This window comes from Emydura macquarii, unplaced genomic scaffold (assembly GCF_026122565.2).
Source record: "Emydura macquarii macquarii isolate MOO-44397 ecotype Brisbane River unplaced genomic scaffold, CSIRO-AGI_Emac_v2 contig_1253, whole genome shotgun sequence".
Taxonomy (NCBI): domain Eukaryota; kingdom Metazoa; phylum Chordata; order Testudines; family Chelidae; genus Emydura; species Emydura macquarii.
The window spans coordinates 11850599-11873954 of NW_027131390.1; the positions used below are offsets into that span (position 1 = coordinate 11850599).

The following is a 23356-nucleotide window of genomic DNA, read 5'->3' on the forward strand; positions in this document are numbered from 1 at the left end:
TTGGAGTTAACAAGGAGAGATTAGTCTATCTTCATAGTTTTTATGAAAGGCTGGTTGACTTGCTTGACAAATTTGACTAGGCCCTAGCACTATTCCATCCTAACCATTTTTGATGGGTTCTGCTACCTCAGCACTTTCTACCACTTTGATTTTCCTAGAATAGTCTTGATTTGATTACTCCTACCTGAAGGGAAATTCTTTCATAAAGAGACTGATGTTAATTTCAGCAGAACTCAAAGCTGTACATTGTGCAATACCTATGGATTATTATTAACTTATAGGTGATAGGGGGAGCAACCAGATTCTTAGTGTCCTTATTTAGGTCACCATTAGGCTTGTGCTTTATATTCATGTTCCACTTATAAACAAAATGTAAAGGGTTAATAAATGATGAATAATTATTTTCATAAATGATCAATCCTTAGAGTCCAGCAAGTCAGTTGGTTATTTATAACCATCTTTAATACCCGATGTGCTTATAAGCATCTATATTGTAACATAGTTATATTTGCTAATCATTTATAAGTGGAATCTTAAGATGAAGTGTGACCTTAATCATTAAGCCATACAACACCCCTAAAGAATATACTGGACTTATTTCACACAGCACTGAATTGAAGCACTGCTTGTAGAGAACGGTAGAAGAAACCGTATGAGTGTGCAATAGTATACAAGAAGTGAAGAATATCATGAAAGTGCAGAGGAAACTTAGGTAGGCAGAATGTAACTCAGGTGAAATGTGGATAGAGGTCCAGGGTTAGCGCCCGATGCTAATCATAGTGTTAGGGAACATTTAAAACTGAGCAAAATCTGGGCAAAATCAGTTTTCCTAAATTTTCTTCATCAAGAAAGTATGGATTTATGAAAGACGTGAAGTCTCACCTCATGTGTTCCCCTAATGAGCATGTGTGGAATATGAAGCCTTAAAGTTTCCCCTGATCAGCTGGGAGGGGAAGAACTGATTGTATTATTTGGTGTCCATTCATCTCTTTCTATTCTTTCCTGTTTATTTTTCCTAGTTTTTACGAATTCTTAATGCTGGAGATTAAATTCAGTTACCATGTGTGATGGCTTGAGTGTACTGGAAATAAAGACCGGACAAAGACACTGGTAAATAGTTGCAGGGACCAGACCTTTGCTGGAAGGAAGGTGGACTAGAGTAAGGTTTAAAGTGGGCTGAGTGCTATCTCTGCCCTCCCGCCGAAACTGGAGCATTCCGAGGTGGGATTGAGGCAGGCAGGCTGGTGAAGAGGAAGGAGTGTAGAAGAATTTAAACGAAGGGAGACAAAAACGTTGGTTGCAAATCAATGAAGTTCCACGGTTGGGCAATGACACCTGGCCTAGGTTCTTTGCTGAGCTGCCTTTGAGCTCGGCACGCCATGACCCCACAGAGCTGGTCTCTCCAGTGATTCTGGGAAGCAGCCCCCCCAATACACCCGCCATGTGCACCACGTGGCCTAGCCCAGCTTCTCGGCCTCCCCCGGCGCCTGTGCTCAGTGACTCAGGCCTGATGCGGGGTTTCGTGGGGGTGCTCCCCAGCCGGTTTCCCTGGCGACGGAAGGGTGTCGGAGGGAGGCGCGGGCCGGGGGAGATGAGCTCCGCTCTGTGTTTCCCGGGGGTTGCCTAGGAACAGCCTCTCGCTTGGCGTCACACACTGAAACCCGGGGCAGACCCTTCCCTGCAAGCCCTGCCCTCTTCTTCCTCCTCCTCCTCCTCCGCCCTGCCAAGGGCGCAGCGCCCGGCCTCGCCCTGCCATTCCCCCCGGTGCATCCTCCCGGCGCCCTGCGTCGGTGGGGCCCCCTCCACCCCGCACTGCCACTGGCGCTCCCAATGGGTGGGGTGCGGAGGGGAAGTGGGGGGGGGACCTGCCCCACCAGCCCGCCCCGGCCCGGCCCCCCCGCTCCGAGCCAATCAGCGGGCTGGGAAGCTGCCGTGCGTCGCCCCGTGTGCGAGCCGCACCCCCCGCCCGCTGCACCCGGGGGCTGTATATAAACCGGCCATTTCAGCCGCTCTGCCTCACAGCCCGCGGGTCCCCATCAGCAGCGGCTGCAGCAGCGTCTCGTGTCTGTCCTTCCTTCCATCCCCCCCGGGTCTAATTTATTCACCTTCCCCGCGCCCGCCATGGCCGACGCTGCCTTGTCCTTCGCCAAGGATTTCCTGGCCGGCGGGGTGGCCGCTGCCATCTCCAAGACAGCCGTCGCCCCCATCGAGAGAGTGAAGCTGCTGCTGCAGGTGAGCCGGGGGGGCGGCCGGCCTGGGAAAGGCCCCGATCCCTGCCGGCAGCCCCCGGGGCGGGAGTGATGCAAGGCGCGGCGCTGCGTGGACGGGCCCAGGCCCGGCTCCCTGCCGGGGGGATGGCGCAGGTGGCCGCTCGGGCAGAGCGCGGCTTTATCCGGAGCGGGGCCGCGTGGGGGCATCCCCCGCGCCGCGGAGCTGCAGCCGGGCCTCGCATCCGCCTCCCAAGGTCGCCGCAAGGAGAGCGAAGGCCCGGGCCGGTTCGGCAGCCCGGGTGCAAAGAGGCCGCCGCGGCTTAGTTAAGGGACAGGGGGTCCCCGCCGCTAGCACTGCCCCCCCGGCCGTGCATGGGGCGAGGCTCCGCTGCCCCGCTCCGGCCTCGCCCTGCCCAAGGAGACGGTCTCCTTGGGCCTCTGCGGGGCGCCCTGGGCTGGCGGCTAGGCCATGCACGGCCTCTCTCCCCCGCCCCCATCGGCCCCGGCGCGAGGCTGGGTGCGGGCCCCGGCGCGAGGCTGGGCTCCCGGGGAGCGGCCGGGCAGCGCCGGAAGCGGGCCGCCTGCCTCGCGCGCGGCGGCGGCGGCAGCAGCTGGCTGGCGCGAGCTAGTTCCGCTTATGTAAATCGGCGCCGGCCGGCCTGGCCTGGCCTGGCTCGCGCGCAGGGAGGCTGGAGCAGCAGCAGCAGCAGCAGACGCCGCCCCGGCCGGCGCCTTCCCGCCTGCGCGCTGCAGGGCCGGAACCTGGGGCTGCCTCGGCGCCAGGCCGGAGCCCCCGTGGCCGCTCTGGGAAGGGCAGCTGGCGAGTCCGCGGCTGGGGCCCCGCTTCTAAAGCCGGTGTGCGGCCATCCCAGCCCGCAGAGCCACGCAGGCACGACACGCCGCCCCCGCCCCGCCGCCTGCGGGTGGCAAAGCGAAGGAGCCGGTACAGGCGGGAGCCCGGTGACCTTCCAGGCCGAAAGATTAAAGCCATCTCCCAGCTTAGCTTTACATCCCCGCGTAAACCGCCTCCGCAGCTAGTCTGAGCGGGGGTGGATCAGACCCAGGACAGCGCTGCCGCCTAGATAAACCAGGCTTGGCTCCACTAGATTCTGCCACGTTCTTTCAGAAAAGCCATTCTGGTGCCCTTCTGCTCAAAGGCCGGTCTTTGACTGTCCCCCTCTGTGAGTACATCTCCTTATTGTCCAGCCATCATTCTAATGGTGACAGGCATATGGAGGAGAGTCGCTCTGGAAAATCCAAGCAATTCGAACTGGAGCCAGAAAGGTGTCGCCTCTCCCCTCCCCCTGTCCCCAAGTTCATAGCACTTGCTGTTTCTGAGTTAAAGGAATGGCTGGTGATCACCTTGGAATGCAGCACTTATATCTCCCTGCACCCTGGGAGACTATTGCATGAAACTTCTCACTTGCTTATAATTAGGCTTGACTTCATTTTTTTTATAGTTTTGAATGATAATATTGATTCATCTTAAGCATTTTTATTTGTATCCATTTACATTTTCACAGTGGCAGAGAAATTATGAGGGGTCAATCCATTATTTAATGACAGCAGACAATGAGATTCAAAAAATTAGACCCTTATAACCATTAATACAAATTATTAAAATATCCTTAACTCAAACTGTGAGATCTCAAACAGCGTTTTCCATATGTTGCCTCTCTGTAAACTTATTACTTGTGTGTATGGTGAAATCATAGTTTACCAGCACAAATCTAATCCTTTCAAGCCTAATTATAACCAGCAAAGTTCAACAATGAAGTCTCTCTCACTTGAGTTTCTTAACCAAATTTAAGAGAGCCATCCTTAATCTATCCTCATTTGTTTGCCAGTAACTCATGTTTTCACTACCAAATCTGTCAAACTTTCATTTATGATTCCTCTAGCTTCCTAGGGCTAGACCCATTTTATTTCATAACAAGCTTTCAGCATCTCTAGCCTAAACGGATAGCTTTCAAATGTACTTCATCTCTGTAGGGGAAGATAGTCTGTCCAGAACTAATGCTAATTATCAAATGCAACATTTCCACCAACTGAAAACTATGAAACTTCATAAATCCAGATCTTCAGCCTAGTAATTTTATCAGCATAAAGATGTGTTGGTCAGGTGGCAAGTGAGATGTTAATTCACCTTGTTTTACTGTTCTACAGGTGCAGCATGCAAGCAAGCAGATTACAGCAGACATGCAGTACAAGGGCATCATTGACTGTGTTGTCCGTATCCCCAAAGAGCAGGGTTTCCTGTCCTTCTGGCGTGGCAACCTGGCTAATGTGATAAGATACTTCCCTACTCAGGCCCTCAACTTCGCTTTCAAAGACAAATACAAGCAGGTCTTCTTGGGTGGCGTCGATAAAAGAACCCAGTTCTGGCGTTACTTTGCTGGTAACCTGGCATCTGGTGGTGCTGCTGGTGCTACGTCTCTCTGTTTTGTCTACCCTCTTGACTTTGCCCGTACCCGTCTGGCAGCTGATGTGGGTAAAGCTGGAGCTGACAGGGAATTCAAGGGTCTTGGTGACTGCCTGGTCAAGATCTTCAAGTCTGATGGTCTTAAGGGCCTTTACCAAGGATTCAACGTATCCGTTCAGGGTATCATCATCTACAGAGCTGCCTATTTTGGCATCTATGACACTGCTAAGGGTAGGTCCTTTGAACTAACTTCTTAAAATGCATAAGAAGCTAGACTACAACATCGAGGCTTCTAAAATAAATTCTAGATGCAGAAAAATGATTTACTTGGGTGTTCAGGCCACCAAATCACTGTGTTTTAATGTGATCTCCTCCCTCCTGTAGGAATGCTTCCTGACCCAAAGAACACCCACATCATCGTCAGCTGGATGATTGCTCAGACAGTTACTGCTGTTGCTGGTTTGACCTCCTATCCATTTGATACTGTCCGCCGTCGTATGATGATGCAGTCTGGGCGGAAAGCAAGTACGTTTCTAATTCCCATGTAGAACATATTGGGGGTGGGCATCACCAGAGAGATGCCAGATGGGTGCAGAGAACTGTCCATCTGCATTCCAAGGCCTGTGGGATCAGTAGGGTTTGAGCAGGCGGCCTTCATGGCTCAGAAATGAGATCCTGTAAATGGATGTTGGTTTCCTTTCATGCCCTGGCTAGTGCTTTATCAGCTGTTGCACCACACTGAGGACTAGTTCTCACAATGCCCTGGTGAGCGTCTGATCTCCATTTATAGGTAGGAACAGCTCATCTTGCCTGAGACCATGCAACAAGTCAGTGGCTGGACCAGGATCAGAGCTTGAGTTCCTTGCTCCACGAGACCATGCAGCCCTTTTGCTTGGAATACATCCACTCGATTTGTCCAAAAAAAAAAAAAAAAAAGCTGTAGTAAAACTCCCAGCAGATGGTGGTACTTCGAGTAGAAGCCATAAGGATGGCATTGCAGCATATCTCAGGGTGGGAGGGGACCTGCAATGAAGACTTGCCTTGATGCAGCTGCTAAACCCAAGAACTTGAAATGTTAGTGCAGTTGCTGTGGACAGTATAACTTCTTGCCTTTTACATCTCCATACAGACATGAGATGCGCTTAGTGTTGTAAGTGTAGTAAAAGATCATTCATGATGGTCTCCAGTTAAATAATTCAATGGCTAATAACACCAAAGAGCACAAGTTTGAAATGTAATTCACTCGAAGCTGACAGCTTTGTTGAGCCATTACTGACCTGGAATAGGATCTTGGCCATGAGACTCCTCTTACTAATAATTGGTTTACTTTCCACAGCTGACATCATGTACTCTGGTACAATTGACTGCTGGCGAAAGATTGCCCGTGATGAAGGGTCCAAGGCGTTCTTCAAGGGTGCATGGTCCAATGTACTCAGAGGAATGGGAGGTGCTTTTGTCTTAGTATTGTATGATGAAATCAAGAAGTACACTTAAGTTGCTTGTGTGTGTGAACTGGCATGTTGTATTATGTAACCTACTCTGACCATTCATGGACTCAAAACTATATCAATTACAACTGGTATCCATACTAGTTGGCAAAGGGCAGCTGTCACCCTCACCTGACCTGTCTCTTTATCAAGTCATTCCACCGATGGGACTCAAATATTTTTATTTCAAGCACTCCTGCTTAAGTAACACATCTGAGGAAATAATAAAAAAAAAATCCAGAACCAACTGTACTAGTGTCATGCTTGCTTTACCCCTTTTCAATAAACTGCCCCCCCCCCCCCACCTGCAGCTGCAGGGGGGAAAATGTTGGAAGAAACATAGTACCTACACCCAATACCCTTTTGAGGGTGTCATAGTCCAGCTGACTCTACATTTCCAATGCATGTACTAGTAGGAAAGTGGTGAAATAACTGGCTAATCTACAGATAGGCATATGTCTTGTGATGTACCCTCGGGAAAGGGATGCTACATAACTCCTTGAGGCTTTAAAGGAAGCTATCAGTCTCCTTTGAAACCACAATTTTCCAAATGAGCCCCATGATGTACCAGCCTTGTTTGCACAGGCATTTTAATTCAAATCTGCATAGATCTCCGCTGCTTGTGTAGAGGAGCAGCTGCCACCTGATAAAAGGCCAGCAGTATCTGCTTGTGACCCTGCCTCCTGCTATCTTCATCTTTTTAAAAAGAAGAAAAAGCCACTCTCTAGCCAGATAAGCAGAGGCAGATCTAGCCAGCACTCCCATTGAGACATGCAATGGGGTGAGAGTAACTGTCACTTGGAAAACTAGTCTCCTTGGTGTAAGAATTTCAAGAAAGCACCTGGAATTACTCCACATGTAGGAACAAAAATGAAACACTCACAGATGGGGGATGTGCTGCCTGCAGCCTTGGCTTGACTCAGCTACACTTGATTGTGAGTATCCCTTGTAGTCTTGCTCACGGGTGAGCATCTACATGGCAAAGCCTTACCCAAGTGTGTCCACTGAAGTGTGGCCAGGCCAGGCCCATAGTCACTCAGCTGAAGTAGTAGGAGTGCTGGGGGGATAGTCTCTGCTTAGTGCTGCGGTAAACTCAGCCACTCCAATTCCCAGTGAATGGGGGGAGAACTGCCACCCAGAGGAGTTGTGGGAAGTCACTAGAGGGCTATGCACACAGAAATTAGGGGGGGCCCCAGGCCAAGCATGAGCTGTGTGCTTTGGTAGAAAGCAGTATCCTATGTGGCTGAGAGGTTTTTAATCTGTGGAGGGGGGCTAGGTTGGGGTCAATAGGCATGTCAGGGTCTGGGTTAACTGCAATGAAGACCCATCCTGTTAAAGCTGAGCTTGGTTTTTTTTTTGGAATGGGTTTTTTTTTTTTTGGCTGACAGCCTCACTAAAAATCAACAGCCCCTGGAGCTTGCTTGGTACTTCAGAACCTCTACCTTACCCATAAGGGCAATGCAGCTATGGTATTGCCTCACCTAGAAGTGCATTAATATACGGCAGTGAGATACTTGGTACTTCTATCCTGCTCCAAATGCAGGAAGGTGGTTCTTCCATCCCTAAATCTGATTTCAAGAAGGGTAGGTCTCACATGTACCACTCCCCCCACTTTCCTAAAACCCCCTCCCTAGCTTCTTAGGCCTCTGTCTGCCCCTCAGTCATAAAAATGAAATGGTGTGACTCAAGCAAACAGCCCTACGGCTGCCTTGCCAAGTGCCAATAGTCATTTTTACTATTGAAAATGAATCCAACTCATCTGGCTCATAGAGGGCACAACCTCATTCATTATAGCTGTGATCTAAGAGCAGGCACGCTGGATTCCTACGTGGAATATTGTCTCCTAGTAGCTGACTTTTTGCTTGCCAGGACTTCCACCCTTAGGTAATGCTTCCAAGTGACCCATGTGCAGCAGCCTTCCTATGTTACAAGAGTGCAGAGCATTTCGCTGCTAGTCCAGCCAGACCAGTTGGATGTCAAAGAATGTGATGGAGCATGAACCTTAGGTAATTGATTATACCCTGGCACCAAGAAATGAAATGAGCCCCTGGGGAGCAGGCGCGTCTGCAGTGCCCAGATTACCTACGCAAGAGCCTCTGCTAGTTTTTTACGCGACCTTTCCATTCTGTCATTGTGAACACCCCTCCCCCCACCACCTGTACATACCAGACGAAGGTCATTTACAAATCAGTCCACAGGCAGCAGAGTAACTCAGCAACTTGTGCTTATCGTGGCCTGATAGAAGTCAAGCTGCTGCTAGGTGTGTGAGTTACGCTGAGAGAGAGAGAGCGCCTCCTTTTCCCCAACCTATGTTACTGCTTCATCCTAACCAGGCAGCCCCAGGTCAGATATTTGGGTGGGGAACGCTTGTTGGCCACACAGATGGATTCAATAATTAGGTGCTGCCTGTTCAGCTCTCCTGAATTGCAAGGGCCTCCCTGAAATGCTGCTGTTTGAGAGCTTCCTGCTGGCATGGGGATTATATAGTCTGAGCCTCTGGAAGACCTTCCCTCCTCTCCATGGCCCCTGTATGTAGTATGAGAGATGGAAGGAGGATGGTGAGTACTGAGGCTACTTTTGCAAGTGTTGTTGCAGTGAGAGAACTGCTGTTGAGTATGGCTCGATGGTCTTAAGATGGTGCCCAGACTCTCAATTATATAGTATGAGGCTTCACCACACAGGCTAGGCGCTTAGTCCTAAGAAACACTGCAAAAAATCAGACTGCTGGTACATTTGCCATGGAGTCCTCAGCTAGATGAAGTGAATGGGCCAGCTGGCGGGGTTGAGCCAGTGTAACAGAGAAGCGAATTTGATCCATGAATTTTGGAGGCCTCTGTCACATTCCAGTTTGACAAAATATTCCAGTGCAGCGCAATCTATGCCATACAATGAGCTTGGTCTATGTGGGATGAGATTTAATCAAACTAAGAAAACTGTGCCTCCAGCATACCAGTTGAGAGCATTTAGTACATGCTAGAAATCTTTGTGCATACTTTATGGCATGGCTGTGAAATGCCTTTGTTAAAATGTTGGTGCCTGGTGGACCATGGCCCACAGTAGCCATGTAAAGGTTCTCTTTAGTCACCACTGGACAGCAAAGGCAGTAGTCGTGTAAGCTTCCTTACTTCACTCTCCCCATATATCTCAATCTGAGCTGGAAGAATCCCTGCTGACAGGGAATTCAGCCTCCAGTCATTGGCCTCCTTACTGAAATTAGTTAAGTATTAGCAATACTTAGCTAGCACGTCCATCCATAGACCTCAAAGCAAGCTACCAAGGAGATCTGTATCATTATCCTTTTTCCATCCATGGGAAAACAGACACAGAGAGGGGACATGACTTGCCCAAAGTGACCCAGCAAACCAGTGGCGGAGTCAGGAATTGACCCAGGTTTGCTGGGTCCCGGGCCAGTGCCCTAGGCACACTGCCAACTGGGTGACTGTTATGATGCTGGGTTTTTTTTATATAAAATGTCCTCGTCTCTTATTTCCTTTCTGACCTCCCTGGGGCTTAGTCTGAGCCGGCTACGGCCCTGCTGATTGATGTTAAGGAGGCACTGTACACATTGCCACCCAAAGCGTTACTGTAGAAATAAGATCTAAGGCTCCCAACAGCTTCCTCACTAGAATGGAGAGAACCTCCTGGCAGCCCAGCCCCTGTAAATCCTCTGCTAAAAAGCTGTTGACACAGCATGGCTACACACAGGCTCATATTAAATATTTGCCCCTGGCTCTGGGATGCTGCTAGTGGTGCTAAATGCTTGGCATAGCTCTGAGCTGAAGGAGAGCCAGCCCTTCCTGAGACTTTGGTCAGCGCTCACTTTCCTCCAGTCAGAGCACAGCCGGCCAAGGCAAGCTTCCCTCCAGCACTGTGGCCGTGCGGTTGGACTTTATCGTCTCATTCAGCCAAGAGGCACGTTGCCAGTCCCACAGCTGTGTCGCGTCAGTCATGCTAGTCTGAAGTCCACCTAGCAGAAGGGTGGAGGAATCCAAGGGGCAGCACGGTGCCCAGCATGCTCATGGGAGATGGGCCTTTGTCACAAAGTTCAGAGTCGGGGCTAAAGTCCCCCAGGTGCCAGGGGATAGTTTGGGATCAGAGCCAGTGCTAGGCATAAGAAGACTAAGCAATTGCTTGGTGCCCCAAGTAGCTCAAGCGGGGGGGGCCCTTATTCTCAAGTGTTGTGGGGCCAAAATATTCCTGCTTAGGGTTCCCAATGGGCTAGCACCAGCTCTGGGACTCAGAGTGCAATGATTCCAGACCAGAACAGCACCTGACCTTCCCCAAGCAATGCAACTGGCCCCTATTTCTAGAACAGACCGAAGCATGACTCTGGATCTGAACTTTCCCCAAGCTGGAGGAATGGACTGATCATCCAGATGTTGTGCTTGGCCTTTACTTTAGAACACTCGATTTGAGCATTGGGGAAGTTTGAAAACTGGTTCCAGCTCCATTCAGCACAACTCGGCGATGTCCACACCACCTCTAATTGGTGTATTATTCCCCTGCTACTAATGAGGGGAAGTGAGTTACCCAAGTTTCATATCTAGCAGCCGGTGTGAATTAGAAACTCTTCCGATGAGGCCAGCTGCCACAGTAACTACAGACGCTCTCTTTCCAGGTTCAGCAAGCAGGGCTTCAGCTATAATGAAATGAATGTCATGGCCACAATCCGGATCCCTGGATGCTCAGTTACTGTTGAAATTAGAGTGACGGTGTCTGCTTGAGGGGGGTGCTCAGGAATACTAGGCAGCTTGCATAGGGCACTGTACTATTCTTGAACCTAGTACGTTCTACTAGCTCCTCCTCACTTTCCTGCGGGCTAGAACTCTCCCTCTTCATGAAAGCCACTTCTTGTCCCTTTGTAACGGCTGACTGATGACGTGCAGCTGTGTGCCTAGGCCACAATTCAAGACACTAATTGGCAAAGGGAATCCTGGCCTGACAATGCAGTGAATTGCATGGTAGCAGGCCCCTAATCTCATCACCCCCAGCCCCTCTCTGCATTTGGGTTGAGCTGCAACATTTCATAAGATGTCAGAGATCAGCCCACAGACTCATGTCAGTCTCTAGGTTCCCCCCCCCACACACACACACAAAGTCTGTGGCAGGTGTTACTACAGCATGGGGAGATGTACTCTCGGAAGCAAATGGGACTGGACTTTCTGGTTTTGTGAGTTCACTGCCTTACTCTGAAAGCTGGAGAGTTTTCAAAACGTGTGTGCAGGGGAGGCCACTCTTTAATGGTGTGGTCCCTTACAAGTTCTTTACTCTTGCATGAGGCAGGAAGGTCATTTATATTTGGGTACAATCCTGTTGGCAGAGAAGATAAAGCAGCCTCCTGATATCACAGGCAGCCTTATAGTGGGAATGAGGCCCAAGCAGAGCCCCCACATGGGGGGAGGGAAAGGGTACACTTTACTGGGGCCCAGAGGCCTGGGGGGCCCAGCCCGGGCTGAAACCCTCATTACCATGAGGAAAACGTTTTTCATGGCTCATGAGATTGTATGTTTGGGGTGAGGGATTGTGGTATGTGTGTGGGAGGGAACCCATGTCACAAGTTTGTACTAGGCCTGAAAAACATTTCAGTGGGTGAGCGTTTTTGGCAGGATACAGGCCATTTCTCCAGGTTTCTAAAGCTAGCGTGAATAAAATGAATTGCTAGTAGTATTATAGTCATGCCTAAGGGTTACAACCAAGATCAAGACCCCCTTGTGCTAGGGGCTGTACAAAAACATGGTTAGAAACAGTCTCTAATCTGAACAGTTTTCAGTCAACAGACAAGTCAGAAAAAGGCTGGGAGGAAAGAAGGATTATCATCCCTGTTTTACATAAAGGGAACTGAGGCACAGCGATAAGTGTCTTGACCAAGGTCACACAGAGTGTGTGGCAGAGCTGAGACTTGAACCAACATCTCCTAAATCCCAATCCCCAAGAGCATTCTTTCTCTCTGGAAATGACCTACTGAGTTGATTTAGCTACAATTGTTTTACCTTTACACTGCCCCTAGTATCCCACCGTGTTTCATGTTATATTAGCAATGGTGCTTGAATTGCAAAGTTCACATCCAAACTTTTCCACAATCCAGGGTGTTTGGGCTCCATGTTTTGGTTTGGCCCGTTAGAGAGATTTGGGCCGGTTGCAAAGTGCCGCTCTAACTCCGCACTTTCCTAACATTGAAGAGCGCTCAGCCCGGTGATAGGTCAGATCTACTCTACACAGTGTGCAGTTCCATCACTGACATGCAGCCCCCCTGGAGGAGATATTAGTAGGAAGTGCACTGCACAACAGTGTCACAGAAAGGGCCATTTCTTTAACAAAGATATTGAGGATACATCTACGCTGCAATAAAAGACCTGAGGTGTGGCCATGGCTGGCCTGGGTCAGCTGATGGGAGCTATAAAATTGCAGTGTAGATGTTTGGGATCAGGCTGGAGCCCAGCTCAGAAACGGCACAAGGTGTGGGCAGGGGGTTATTGCAATGTAGCTGTATGCTGGGAAAATCTTAACTCTTACAAGAGGAGTCCAAAAATATTTAATGTCCATGCAGATGGGACCTTGGATTTAAAAGGCTTTACTAAAAGACCCCTCCCACACAGCACACATCATGGTGCTCGATTTTTCCACCATGGGAGGAGGAAGTGCTGATTCAGCTTTTCTGGACTTTGAACCAGGCAGTTTATCTAGGCCACACCTGAGGTGTGTAGCCCACTGAGGGCCTGATCCAAAGCCCATTGAACTCAAGGGAAGGGCTCCCATTAATTTCATTGGGCTTCGGATCAGGCCTCAAGTCATCTGTGTGTTCTTACTTAAAGGGTGTTGCCAGCCACTGCGTTAGGAATTCTTCACATTTGTCTAGCTCTCAGCAGTGTAGCATCTGAACCCTCATCCACTGCCCTTATTTGTACTGTACTTACATAACTAATTTGATAAATGCAGAAAATTTGCATTTGAAACTGTCAGCATTTCAATACTCTGCTGATCAGTGCCTTAGGTAAATTACATTTCAAACTGCTCCGTTTTTAAAAGTGCTTTAAAGCAAAGGCTTTAAGATTTCATGGCAGCTTTTCATGCCTTTCCTTTTTGAGTTTTTCTACTTTGCTCTTGCTGTTAGACGAGGGATCAGAAATGACCAGGAGCAAACAATTGAGCAAATGAATGGGGAAAACAAAGTTACAAACAGTCAAAAATGGTACTGATCTGGATGTTTAAAAATGTTATTTCACCTTTGCTGTTCTATTACATTGTGACTGTCATAAAGCAAGACAAGGGATAATCGGGAAAGTAAAACCCCATCTGACAGACTAAAAGAGCCGAGGACTTTCTAGAAGAGATTAAAGAGTAACCCGAACCATCAGCTTTGGGGAGGTCTGGATGTAGGATCCCATCCTGCAATTTGGACCCATCTCAGTGATTTAGGCTAAGCAGGCACTCATATCCTGACTGGGGATTGCTGGGAGGTCAAACAAATTACTCTCCTGGGCCAAGCCACCTGCTGCAGGGGACAGGAGGGGGAGAAGTAAAAAACAAACCTTTGTTTCATTACCCTCAAACCCCTGCCACATGACCTGCTAATAAGTTTGTGTAGCTACAGCCAGTTGCCCCACGTTGTAGTATGTGTTTGGCACCACATTACTTCTCAGCTGTAATTCCTTGCACTGATACAGGGCACTGAAACAGGCAAGCAATATATTCATAAACTCACCCAGATCACAACAAAAACATTCCTGACCTAGGTGTAAAATGGTACGAGCCCAGCTGAGATGGCTTTGTCTTCGGGTTACCCAGAGGCCAACCAGCCGATTCGCCAGTGATGCACCGATGTAGGTCAAAACCATTGGCACAATGTTGTTATTTGCACACTCGTTCCACAACTGCCAGGTTTCATTGTGCAACATTCTTGGTCATGTCAAACACGTAGGGTCAGGCTGTGGAACACTCTCAGTGCTCAGAACTTTCTCTTGTGAGTAATCTCCTTGACTTCACTACGGTTGCACTGTGTCACGCTTACTCCGTCCGAGTACAATCTTACTTGGCAAGTAGTCCCATTGAAATGCCCTTGGATCACCCCTACACAGGAAGAGGGGTGCCTATCTTGAAGGGATCTGGGGCTAGTTCAGACCCAGTGCAGATTATGGTTGCCCCATCTCAAAAAAGATATATTAGAATTGGAAAAGGTACAAAGAAGGGCAACAAAAATGATTAGGCGTATGAAATAGCTTCCATATGAGGAGAGATTAAAAAGACAGGGACTTTTCACCTTGGAAAAGAGGACTAAGAGGGGATATGATAAAGGTCTATAAAATCTTGACTGATGTGGATAAAATGAATAAGGAAGTTTTATTTACCCCTTCATGGAACACAGGAAGCAGGGGTCATCCAATGAAATTAATAGGCAGCAGGTTTAAAAACAAACAAGGCACAGTCAACCTGTGGAACTCATTGCCAGGGGATGTTATGAAGGCCAAAATTATAAAAGGGTTAAAAAAAGAACTAGGTAAGTTCATGGAGGATAGGTCCATCAATGGCTATTAGCCAGGATGGGCAGGGATGCAAAACCATGCTCTGAGTGGTTCTAGCCTCTTTTTCTTAAAAGCTGGGAATAGGCATCAGAATGGATCACTCACTGATTGTCTATTCCGTTCATTCCCTCTAAAACACCTGGCAGTGGCCCCTGTTGGAAGACAGGATACTGGGCTAGATGAAATATTGGTTTCACAAGTATGGGCATTCTTATGGCACACGTGGGGGCAATCCTAACCTTTTGATGCTTGCAGCAGCTGGGAAATAGTTGGGCATAAGAATACTCCACCCACGTTTCCTCCTGGCCCTTGTTATTAGGTCCTAGAGGCAGAGCAAGTTTTCTGGGCCACAGGTATTCCTTGGTGGTGCCAGACCAGGCCCTTGGGACAACTCATGGAGTAAAGTATGACGACATGAGTAAAAGGGGGCAAAACTGAGCCCCCGGCTAGCCCTGGAGTTCTGGGTTGAAAATAAAACCCTATTGAACTGGGTTGGAGTGAAACACAGTTTGAGTGAATGTGTTTCATGCACTGTCGCAGAGGAGACAGTCACTCCGATTAGGCTCACAGTTTAGACTTTGTAAATACCCTGTTTTTACAAGGCCTAAACCTGGTACAAATATCTCCAGGATTTATATATTTATTTTAAAATCCCAATAGAAAGAGAGGTTTTTAATAAAATCAGCCTTCCTATGTGGCATTTGCACCCAAACATTGCAACATTGAGAACCTGAAAGTGACATACTAAATAACTGAAACTGATTTGAACTGACTTCCATTGTCCAAGCTGAGAGAAGCACAAAACAGAAATAAAAGAGCAGAAGGATCAACGACCCAGGAGTGGGAGGAAAACAAGAGTGCCTGGCAGGAAGAGTTTTTTCCAAGGAGAAGGACTTTGGGGAAGCCAACATCTGGGTGGGTCTGAGATTTATTTATCTAGAGTCCTTCCAGGAACCACGGGCCTGATCCAAAGCCCACTGAAGTTAACAAAAAGACTCCCACTGAGTTCACTGGGCTCTAGGTCAGGCTCCACCTGTGCTAGAAATGATGGAATGGCTCTGGGATGGAACTTGAGTCTCTAAGACCTTGTCTACGCCCACAAGTCATCCTGCTTTAACAATAGGGCTATGGTAGAAGGTGTACAGTCCCCTCCCTTCCCTGTGGATGCAGTTCAACTGGTATAAAGGCACTCAATACCAGAATAGCTATAGCTGATGGGAAGAAGAATAAAGTTTTGGAGATCTTGGCTGTTGGATGGCAGATCTTTGAACACATTGTTTTCCTTTATTATTCATTCATGTTATATCTGTATAAAGAACTGAAAACGACAAGATGTTTTGAACAATGTAGCTGAATATCCATTTCTCCTTTATACACTTGCCAGAGCCTAAACTCACTTTGTGCTTCACCTGCTACAGGTAGTGACCTCACTAAGGGCTCAATACCTCAAGGTGTTAAATGCCTCAGCCCCTTACAGCAGCAGACCTAATTCTGCAGTTGTTCTGTGCATGAAACTCCCATTCATCAAGCAATGCAAACACTGCAGTTCCTGGTTCTACTTTAGGTGTTGGTGATCTCAGCTGTTACTGGAGATACACTAACCTTGAACTTACTGGTTGGCAGGTAGCTAGACACAGCACACTATGTGCTAGTTTGTGGCAAGTCCACACACTTCTAGGAAAGACAGGAACCTGATAGACAAAAGGGGGCAAAATGGGAAAATACGTTTTTAAAAATTCTTGGCTCTGCCAGATATTCTGATAGCGTGCTCCTACCAAACAAACCAAAGCCATCAGGATCTAATTAATGTGACGTGCTTAGTGCACGAATTGTCACGAGAATCAGCAACCTAATCAAACAACCAGCAATCAAATGTTGCCCTTTTAAACAGGCTTGTAGTGTGCAACAAAGCGCAAGAGTGCAGATGTGTTGTAGCAGGGTCCTGTGCCTCTATTTAATCTAAGGCATTTTGTTTCAGCCTGCAAGGGAGCCAGAGAAATAAGTGAGCTGTTTACACCCAACTTCAGCAATGCTTATTATTTATTATTATTAGGATAGTAGTACAGAGAAACCCTCACTGAGATCAAGGATCTTTTGTGTTAGACGTTATACCAGGAGAAACAGTCCTTGCCCAGAAAAGCTTACAGTCTAAACACACAAGACAAATGGTGGGAGAAAGGAAGCGTCATCCCTGTTTTACCAATGGGGAACTGAGTTACAGAGAAATTAAGAACTAGATCTTCGTTGCTATTTAGGCTCTAAATATCCATTGAAACCAACGGAAGTTAGGAGTCTCAGTATCACTGAGGATCTGGGACTAAGGGTAGGTCTCCACTGCAACTGTGAATGAGCCTCCCAGCCCGGATAGACAGATTCACACTACTTGGGCTTGCACGAGTGCACTAAAAATAGTGGTGAGGACATCGAGGCAATGGCAGAGGCTTGCGCAAGCCCCCCAAGCTGAAGTCCAGCCTATTCCTAGTGTCTGAGCTCAGGGGGCTGGCCCGAGTGCCTCTGCTATGCCATAACAGCCACACAGCTATTGTGCGTGTGCTAGCATGAGCCCTGCTAACAGCACTCTATCTACCCAGGCAGGACAGCTCATTCCCAGTTGCAGTGTTGACAGGAACTTAGCCTTCCTGTGTGAACTTGGTTGTAGGAGAGCCAAGGACTGTCCTGAGATCTCCAGAGTCCTAGTCTGGTGCCTTAACTGCAAGACTCTCCTCGCTGTGGATAATGTAAGATAAATATGGACAGTAACAAGCCATCTAGTGCCCTATCTAAGCACCCAGAATAGGATCTATCCCTTGAATAATCCCCCTTTTGATTAATGGATAATTACATTCTTAAAGTTCTAAGTAAACACGTGTATTTAAATCAGCACTTCATTAACTCACAAGGAGCTAGTCCATAAACCCAGTCGTTCAAACAAAACAATAAAAAACCAGCTATCTCACCCCTCCTTCTCAGTCAAGATAGAATACCCCAGTGCAGGAAGAAGGACCCAGGTTACTGAAGCTCTGTTCTATAGAACAAAATATTGCCTGCTTGTAAACACAACGAGAGTTCTGTAGCACTTTAAAGACTAACAAATTTAATTTCAGCAGGCATAAGGCATATAAAACTAAAAGGAAATGATGTTTTCCCAGATAAGTTAATGAGCCCCCGCTTGTGGGGCTGGATCGTTGATTTCCTGATCATGGAATTGATCATGTTTGTTCTCTAATTGGGAAATCCACAATGTGACTCCTGGAATGAATGAATGAATGAATGGGGACTTACTGCATTAGGAGAAGAGAGAATTTTTAAAAAACAACCAGACACCTGTCCGCCCTACTCTGCAGTATTAAATCAAATCCACCTTAGTTTTATTTAGAGTGCCTGAGTGGCTCGCCTCGTTCAGTTTGGACCAAGCCAGGCGCTGACACACCTGTACTTGCCAGAGCAATCTGCCTCATAAAGCACCTACAATACAGTGGCATAGCAGGTTTAGACCAGAAGAAGCAGGTGTGTCACGTCCTTGAGCAGCTCTGAGTTCTGTACCCTGTCCCTGCTGCCTGTACATTGTTGGCATATTTGTATAACACTGAGAATTCCTGCCGAAGTTTAAAGGGCTCATCAGGTCCTTGGTGTTTGTAATTAGGTTCCCTTTGGAGGGAGGGGAGGTTAATTAATATTGTAACAGTGGTGATTTTTCCCCCTTAGGTATCCAGTCTAAAATACAACAGTATTGAGTCTAAGAGGAAGTGGTTATAGCCCTGAATGTGGTCAGACTCTTTTAGATGTAGGCATTCTCCATGCAGCTGGGCAAAGATAGATCAGTCAACATCATGTTGTTTCTCTGAAATCCATCAGAGAAATTAACATCCACACACACATAATGTGACCCCTCGTCTCTTTGTGTTGTAATCAGATCCTTTCTCTATCAAACAGCTCCAGTAGTTTCACATGCTACTCACACATGGGCCCTGACCGTGCAAACTCTTAAGCAGATGTGCCGATTCTCACTTTTTATCTGTTACAAATATAAACAGGTGCTGCAAGACAAAGGCTTGTTTATATGGCCAGCTAACGCATGGTAATCTGGGGTGTAAATCTACAGGACAAAAACAACGAGAGTCCTGTAGCACTTTAAAGACTAACAAATTTCTGCATCTGACAAAGTGGGTTGCAGCCCACGAAAGCTTATGCCCGCAGAAATTTGTTAGTCTTTAAGGTGCTACAGGACTCTCGTTGTTTTTGCTGTATACAGACGAGCAGGGCTACCCCTCTGGAACTTCTCTAAAGGACAGTAGCCTGTTGTGCACTAACTGACCGTGTGGGCTCTGCTGCTGCCCTCCAAAAAGTTCTGCAGTGTGTTTGGATCGACTCCTGTTTCAAAGCAGAGTGGCCCACAGGGCACGATGGAACTTTCAGTTCATGGTAGCAGGGTCTACATAGCCAGCTAGTGCACAGCAGGCTACTGTGCTGTAGATTTACACCCCCAGCTTACCCTGCACTAACTGCTTGTATAGGCTAACCCTAAAACTCCAGGATTGTCTACCTTAGGAAACTGACTGGAATAGCTATTACAGAATAATCTATTCCACGATAGTGCCCTATGCAGACATCCTATTCAGGAATAAAAGTCATTTTTATTCCAGAGTAAATAGTTCACTTCCAAAGTGGAGTACTTACTCTGGAATAGCGTCCACACAGGAAACTATTCTGAAATAGCCATTTAAATCGCTTTGATTTAAAATCAATCCACCCTGCTTAGCACTTCACAACAAAACTAGGAGGGAACACAGATTCTTCTGCTTCTAAAACACAAGGCCCTAAGGAGAGTTCTTATAACTGTTAGCAGTGCAGGGCCTATGACACATCGTAAAGTGGTTCTGATTCCATCTAGTTAATGGCAGTGGAATACATACACCCCAGTTATTACAATACATTATTTTTGTTTAAATCACGTGAATTGCCTGTTATCTCCTTGGAACAAACCTCAGAGCTTTGGTAGCCAATTACATAGTACATTATGTCCAAACAACTTTGATTTACAAGCAGTAATGCGCTGTCTATAATGCATTAACTCTTACTTCAGTTAATGAGGCCATGTAGTTGTGAATAATATATCACCAGAAGTGTACTCCACCAGCTTCCCGGCAGTGAGAAGAAAGTGGTCTCCACCTGGGTCCAGATATGATATTGGGGGAGCTAGTTATTCTTTTTAAATCAATATTTTCTTCCACCTGATAGCAGTGATGCTCAGAAACACAAGATAAAACAAGTAACATCACCAATTTATCGTCAATTCAACCCTGTTTGATTAAAAAAAAGACGTGATACTTTGTGTAATACGAATGGTAACAACAATTAAAATAAATGATCAGGCAAGCCCGTGATCTCCTGGACTGTAATAAGCTGGAACTTAGCTGACACACGCACTTCTTTTTGCACTCTGAGAATAATTTAGGAACTCAGACATTTGTCAGAAGAGAGATTTTTGGTTGCATCACAATTAAAAGTATTAGGCTCATAGCAGCTAGACTGTAGAAGATCTATACAATCATTGAATGTATTCCCTTTCCAGGGTAGGATGTAATCCTATGCAGATGTTAAACTGAAGCTACACTTCCATTCTTAATAGTGAATAGTGAATAGCTATTACTTGTCATTTACAAAGTGAAAGCTGAGGTATAAAGGGAAATTCCTAGTATAGTGACCTTAATCTTTATTGTTAAAGAGCTTTAAAATTGTAAAAAATTCCTTAAAGTTCATATTTTGGGAAAAACACTAATTAGCTGTATATAATTTTAAAATAACTCTTTTGATTGTTTATCTAGTACTGGTTTAATGCCAGGCACAAGAACAATCAGTATAGAACACCTGAACATTGCAGTGGGATTCTCAAGAGCTCTGCATTGTCCTAACTGTGCTCCTATTGAAGTTAAGGTTAAACTTGCATTGGTTTCAGGGAGAACAGCGTTAATCCAAGACTGAGTGTTTTGAAAATCCCACCCTATCACTCAGTTATCATGGAGGCCTTTCTTTAAGAACTATAGATGGGTAAGTAGGTCAAATAACAATCCAACAGCTTGGAGGGGACACAAACCCTCTAGTTTCCGGAAATAAACCAAACTGGAACTGGGAGGGAGGGGGAGATCATTCCTTAACTGACAATTCTGAGGTTTCTGGCATCTTCATGTGGAACATCTGCTACTAACCTCTGGACTGGACTAAATGGACTGCTGGTCTGATGTGTGATTTGATATGGCACTTTCCGTGTTCCTATGTACAAGTTACAAAGGGGATCCATATCCATAAAGCCACATCATGACACAGCAAGCGGGTGTGTCTCTAGGGAAAAAGGAGTAAGTAATTTCTGCCGTCTCCTCTGTGTTATGCTGATGGCTCAGGTTTGGTTTCAAAGCCTTTCACACTGGCATAGGCTAAGAGTATGTGCCTGTATTATGCTGTACAGAATTATACTATCCTGGAGATTTAAATAAAAGTTTTGCAGAACAGAGGGAGCTGATTGTGTATCAAAGGTGCAGAGCAAGGATACTGAAATATCTGAATGGAGATATGTGTCTGACATGGTCTGCGAATGACCTTCAGGAAAGGAAAAGCACAATCTTTACTAAGTCACCTGATCGAAGGTCACATCTGGAGCTTGCAGGCTGGATTTCCTTTTAGGGACATATGTGAATGCAGGAAGTGTTACTATATTAGCTAGGGCTCCACCTTCAATCAGCTGAGCGGTGTCATTCCAGCAACTCATCCCCGGGTCTTGCTGATTTTTTGGCTGTGAAATGTTATTACTCTCCTATGGGGACTCGAAGGGGGGTCCCGAGCATGCATAAAGTGACTAACAAGCACTGCTGCTCTCAGCCACAGTTTTCTCAGATACCTGCCACTCTACTGACTGCAATCTGAGGTTTACTGGCAGGCTTGCATCAGCCTGAGCCAACCAGGGAAGTGTTAAATGTCTCATTGAAACACATTGCAAAATCCAGGACGTGCCTTAACAAAGCTTCATAGGCAAGGGAAGGGAGTGCCTGCTCCTTGCACCCAGCACTGAATGCTGACTCCTAGTGGGTGTGGCTTCCTGAGAACATTACAATCTTAACCCCTCCACTGAACGTCACCGTGTCACCAGACAGCAGGAGGAGTTACACTGACATTGCCTTACACATGTGCCTGACCTGAAATGTCCTTCCTGCTCTGCTCACTGAGAGGGATTGTGCAGTTTGGTGATGTGCAAATAGGCTGAGATTCCCCAAGCAGTTTCTCCTTGGGGCCTAAGTACTGGTCTATGCACAGATTTTGTAACCGTGTGGGGAACGTCACACTCATGTCAGTACAGCCCCTAGCGTGGACTCCGTTATACTGATATTACATTGCTTATGCTGCTGTAGGTTATGCTATTCGGTAGACCAGCCAAACCCTAGTGTAGACAAGGCCTTATTCCCCTTCCTGGGCAGGAATAGCTATACCAGTGTAAAGCACCTTCCTACCAATATAACTGTCTCTACACTAGGGGGTATACACTATAATGGTATAGATGAAGCAGTGCAATTTGTTTGCAGACACCCCCTAAGGCGGGATATAACACTAATTCTACTCAGTACATACACAGCACTTTTTAACCCCCTGATCCTGAAGTACTTTACGAAGGTGGATAAGCTTTTTACAGATGAGGAGAATGAGGGACAAAGAAGTGTAGCGAAATTCCCCAGGATCTCACAGTTACTCAGCAGTGGAACTGGGAACAAAATCTGCTTTTCCTGCCTTTCAGTTCTGGTCTTAATCCATGGACTCTGATTTCCTAGAGCAAAAGGTCTATGTACTATCCCACCGCATAAGCTCATTCCCGGGACAGTGTTTGTACAGCACCCTGCATAGAGTTTTACAGCACTTTCAGGATAAAATAAAAAACAAAAATTGACCTTTACAATCACTCTGAAAGAAAATAAATAAAATAGAAAATAAATTCTAGTGGCTAGTTGTGTCGAGGGTTGCAGAACATGGGCATAGAGTGTTTTTAAAACTACAGATACAATGGTCCATCATTGATTCAAAACTATTAGCGTATCTTTATTCACACGAGGAATTCAGAATGGTTGCTGTGCCCAGGCTGGTCTTCCGAAAGCCAAACTTAAGCAAAAAGGTCATTTCTCTATGCTGAGCTGCTAATGTTGCCTAGTGGCTGGAGAGTCTGAGACTGAAGAAGTTAATCACAGAGGAAAAAAAGTCACAAGTGACTTAATAGCAGCTGATTTTTAACTGGTTGATCATCTGTACTGAGCTGCCTTTTTGCAAAGCTTCATTTATTCTAGCTGATTTAATTTAATTACTGACAACTCAAGTGTATACAACATTGCACACACCCACATACAGAAGTAACAAGTGGTAATGTTATATCCTTCTAGAGAAAGGTCATGAAATCAGCTCTTTCTTTGTATTCACTCAACAGGACTGTGGCTGTAACTGACTTCAGCTGGAGCAGGATCACCCACACACACACTCTGTGTTTAGTGCCAACCATAGGCTAAATAAAATTCAGCATCCCAGCTGACATCATTGACCCCAATGTAGTCACATTAAATAACAATGATTTTCAGTTTTAAAAGCAATTTCCTATCCTTGCCTCCTAGGTGGAAGAAAAGTTCTCTGGTTTTCTGCTAAATCCAAATATGGAGTGGGACAGGCCTGCGGTGGAGAAATGTGACAAAA

General features: G+C 46.7%; 1 protein-coding gene across 1 annotated transcript; it reads left to right on the top strand.

Annotated features, from left to right (window-relative positions):
* Positions 1-2010: 2010 nt before the first annotated feature.
* Positions 2011-6785, top strand: SLC25A5 (solute carrier family 25 member 5). Its single transcript, XM_067548157.1, has 4 exons — positions 2011-2232; positions 4377-4863; positions 5017-5157; positions 5969-6785. Exons 1-4 carry the CDS (start codon positions 2122-2124, stop codon positions 6124-6126), a joined length of 897 nt encoding a protein of 298 aa, XP_067404258.1. The 5' UTR covers positions 2011-2121; the 3' UTR covers positions 6127-6785.
* The last annotated feature ends 16571 nt before the right edge of the window (positions 6786-23356 follow it).

Excerpts from the sequence above, each read along its gene's own strand:
- SLC25A5 (XM_067548157.1), top strand. The coding sequence starts at position 2,122 with ATGGCCGACGCTGCCTTGTCCTTCGCCAAGGATTTCCTGGCCGGCGGG. Across the intron at positions 2,233-4,376 it reads GAGTGAAGCTGCTGCTGCAG|GTGCAGCATGCAAGCAAGCA; the intron begins GTGAGCCGGGGG and ends ACTGTTCTACAG. Across the intron at positions 5,158-5,968 it reads GCAGTCTGGGCGGAAAGCAA|CTGACATCATGTACTCTGGT; the intron begins GTACGTTTCTAA and ends TACTTTCCACAG.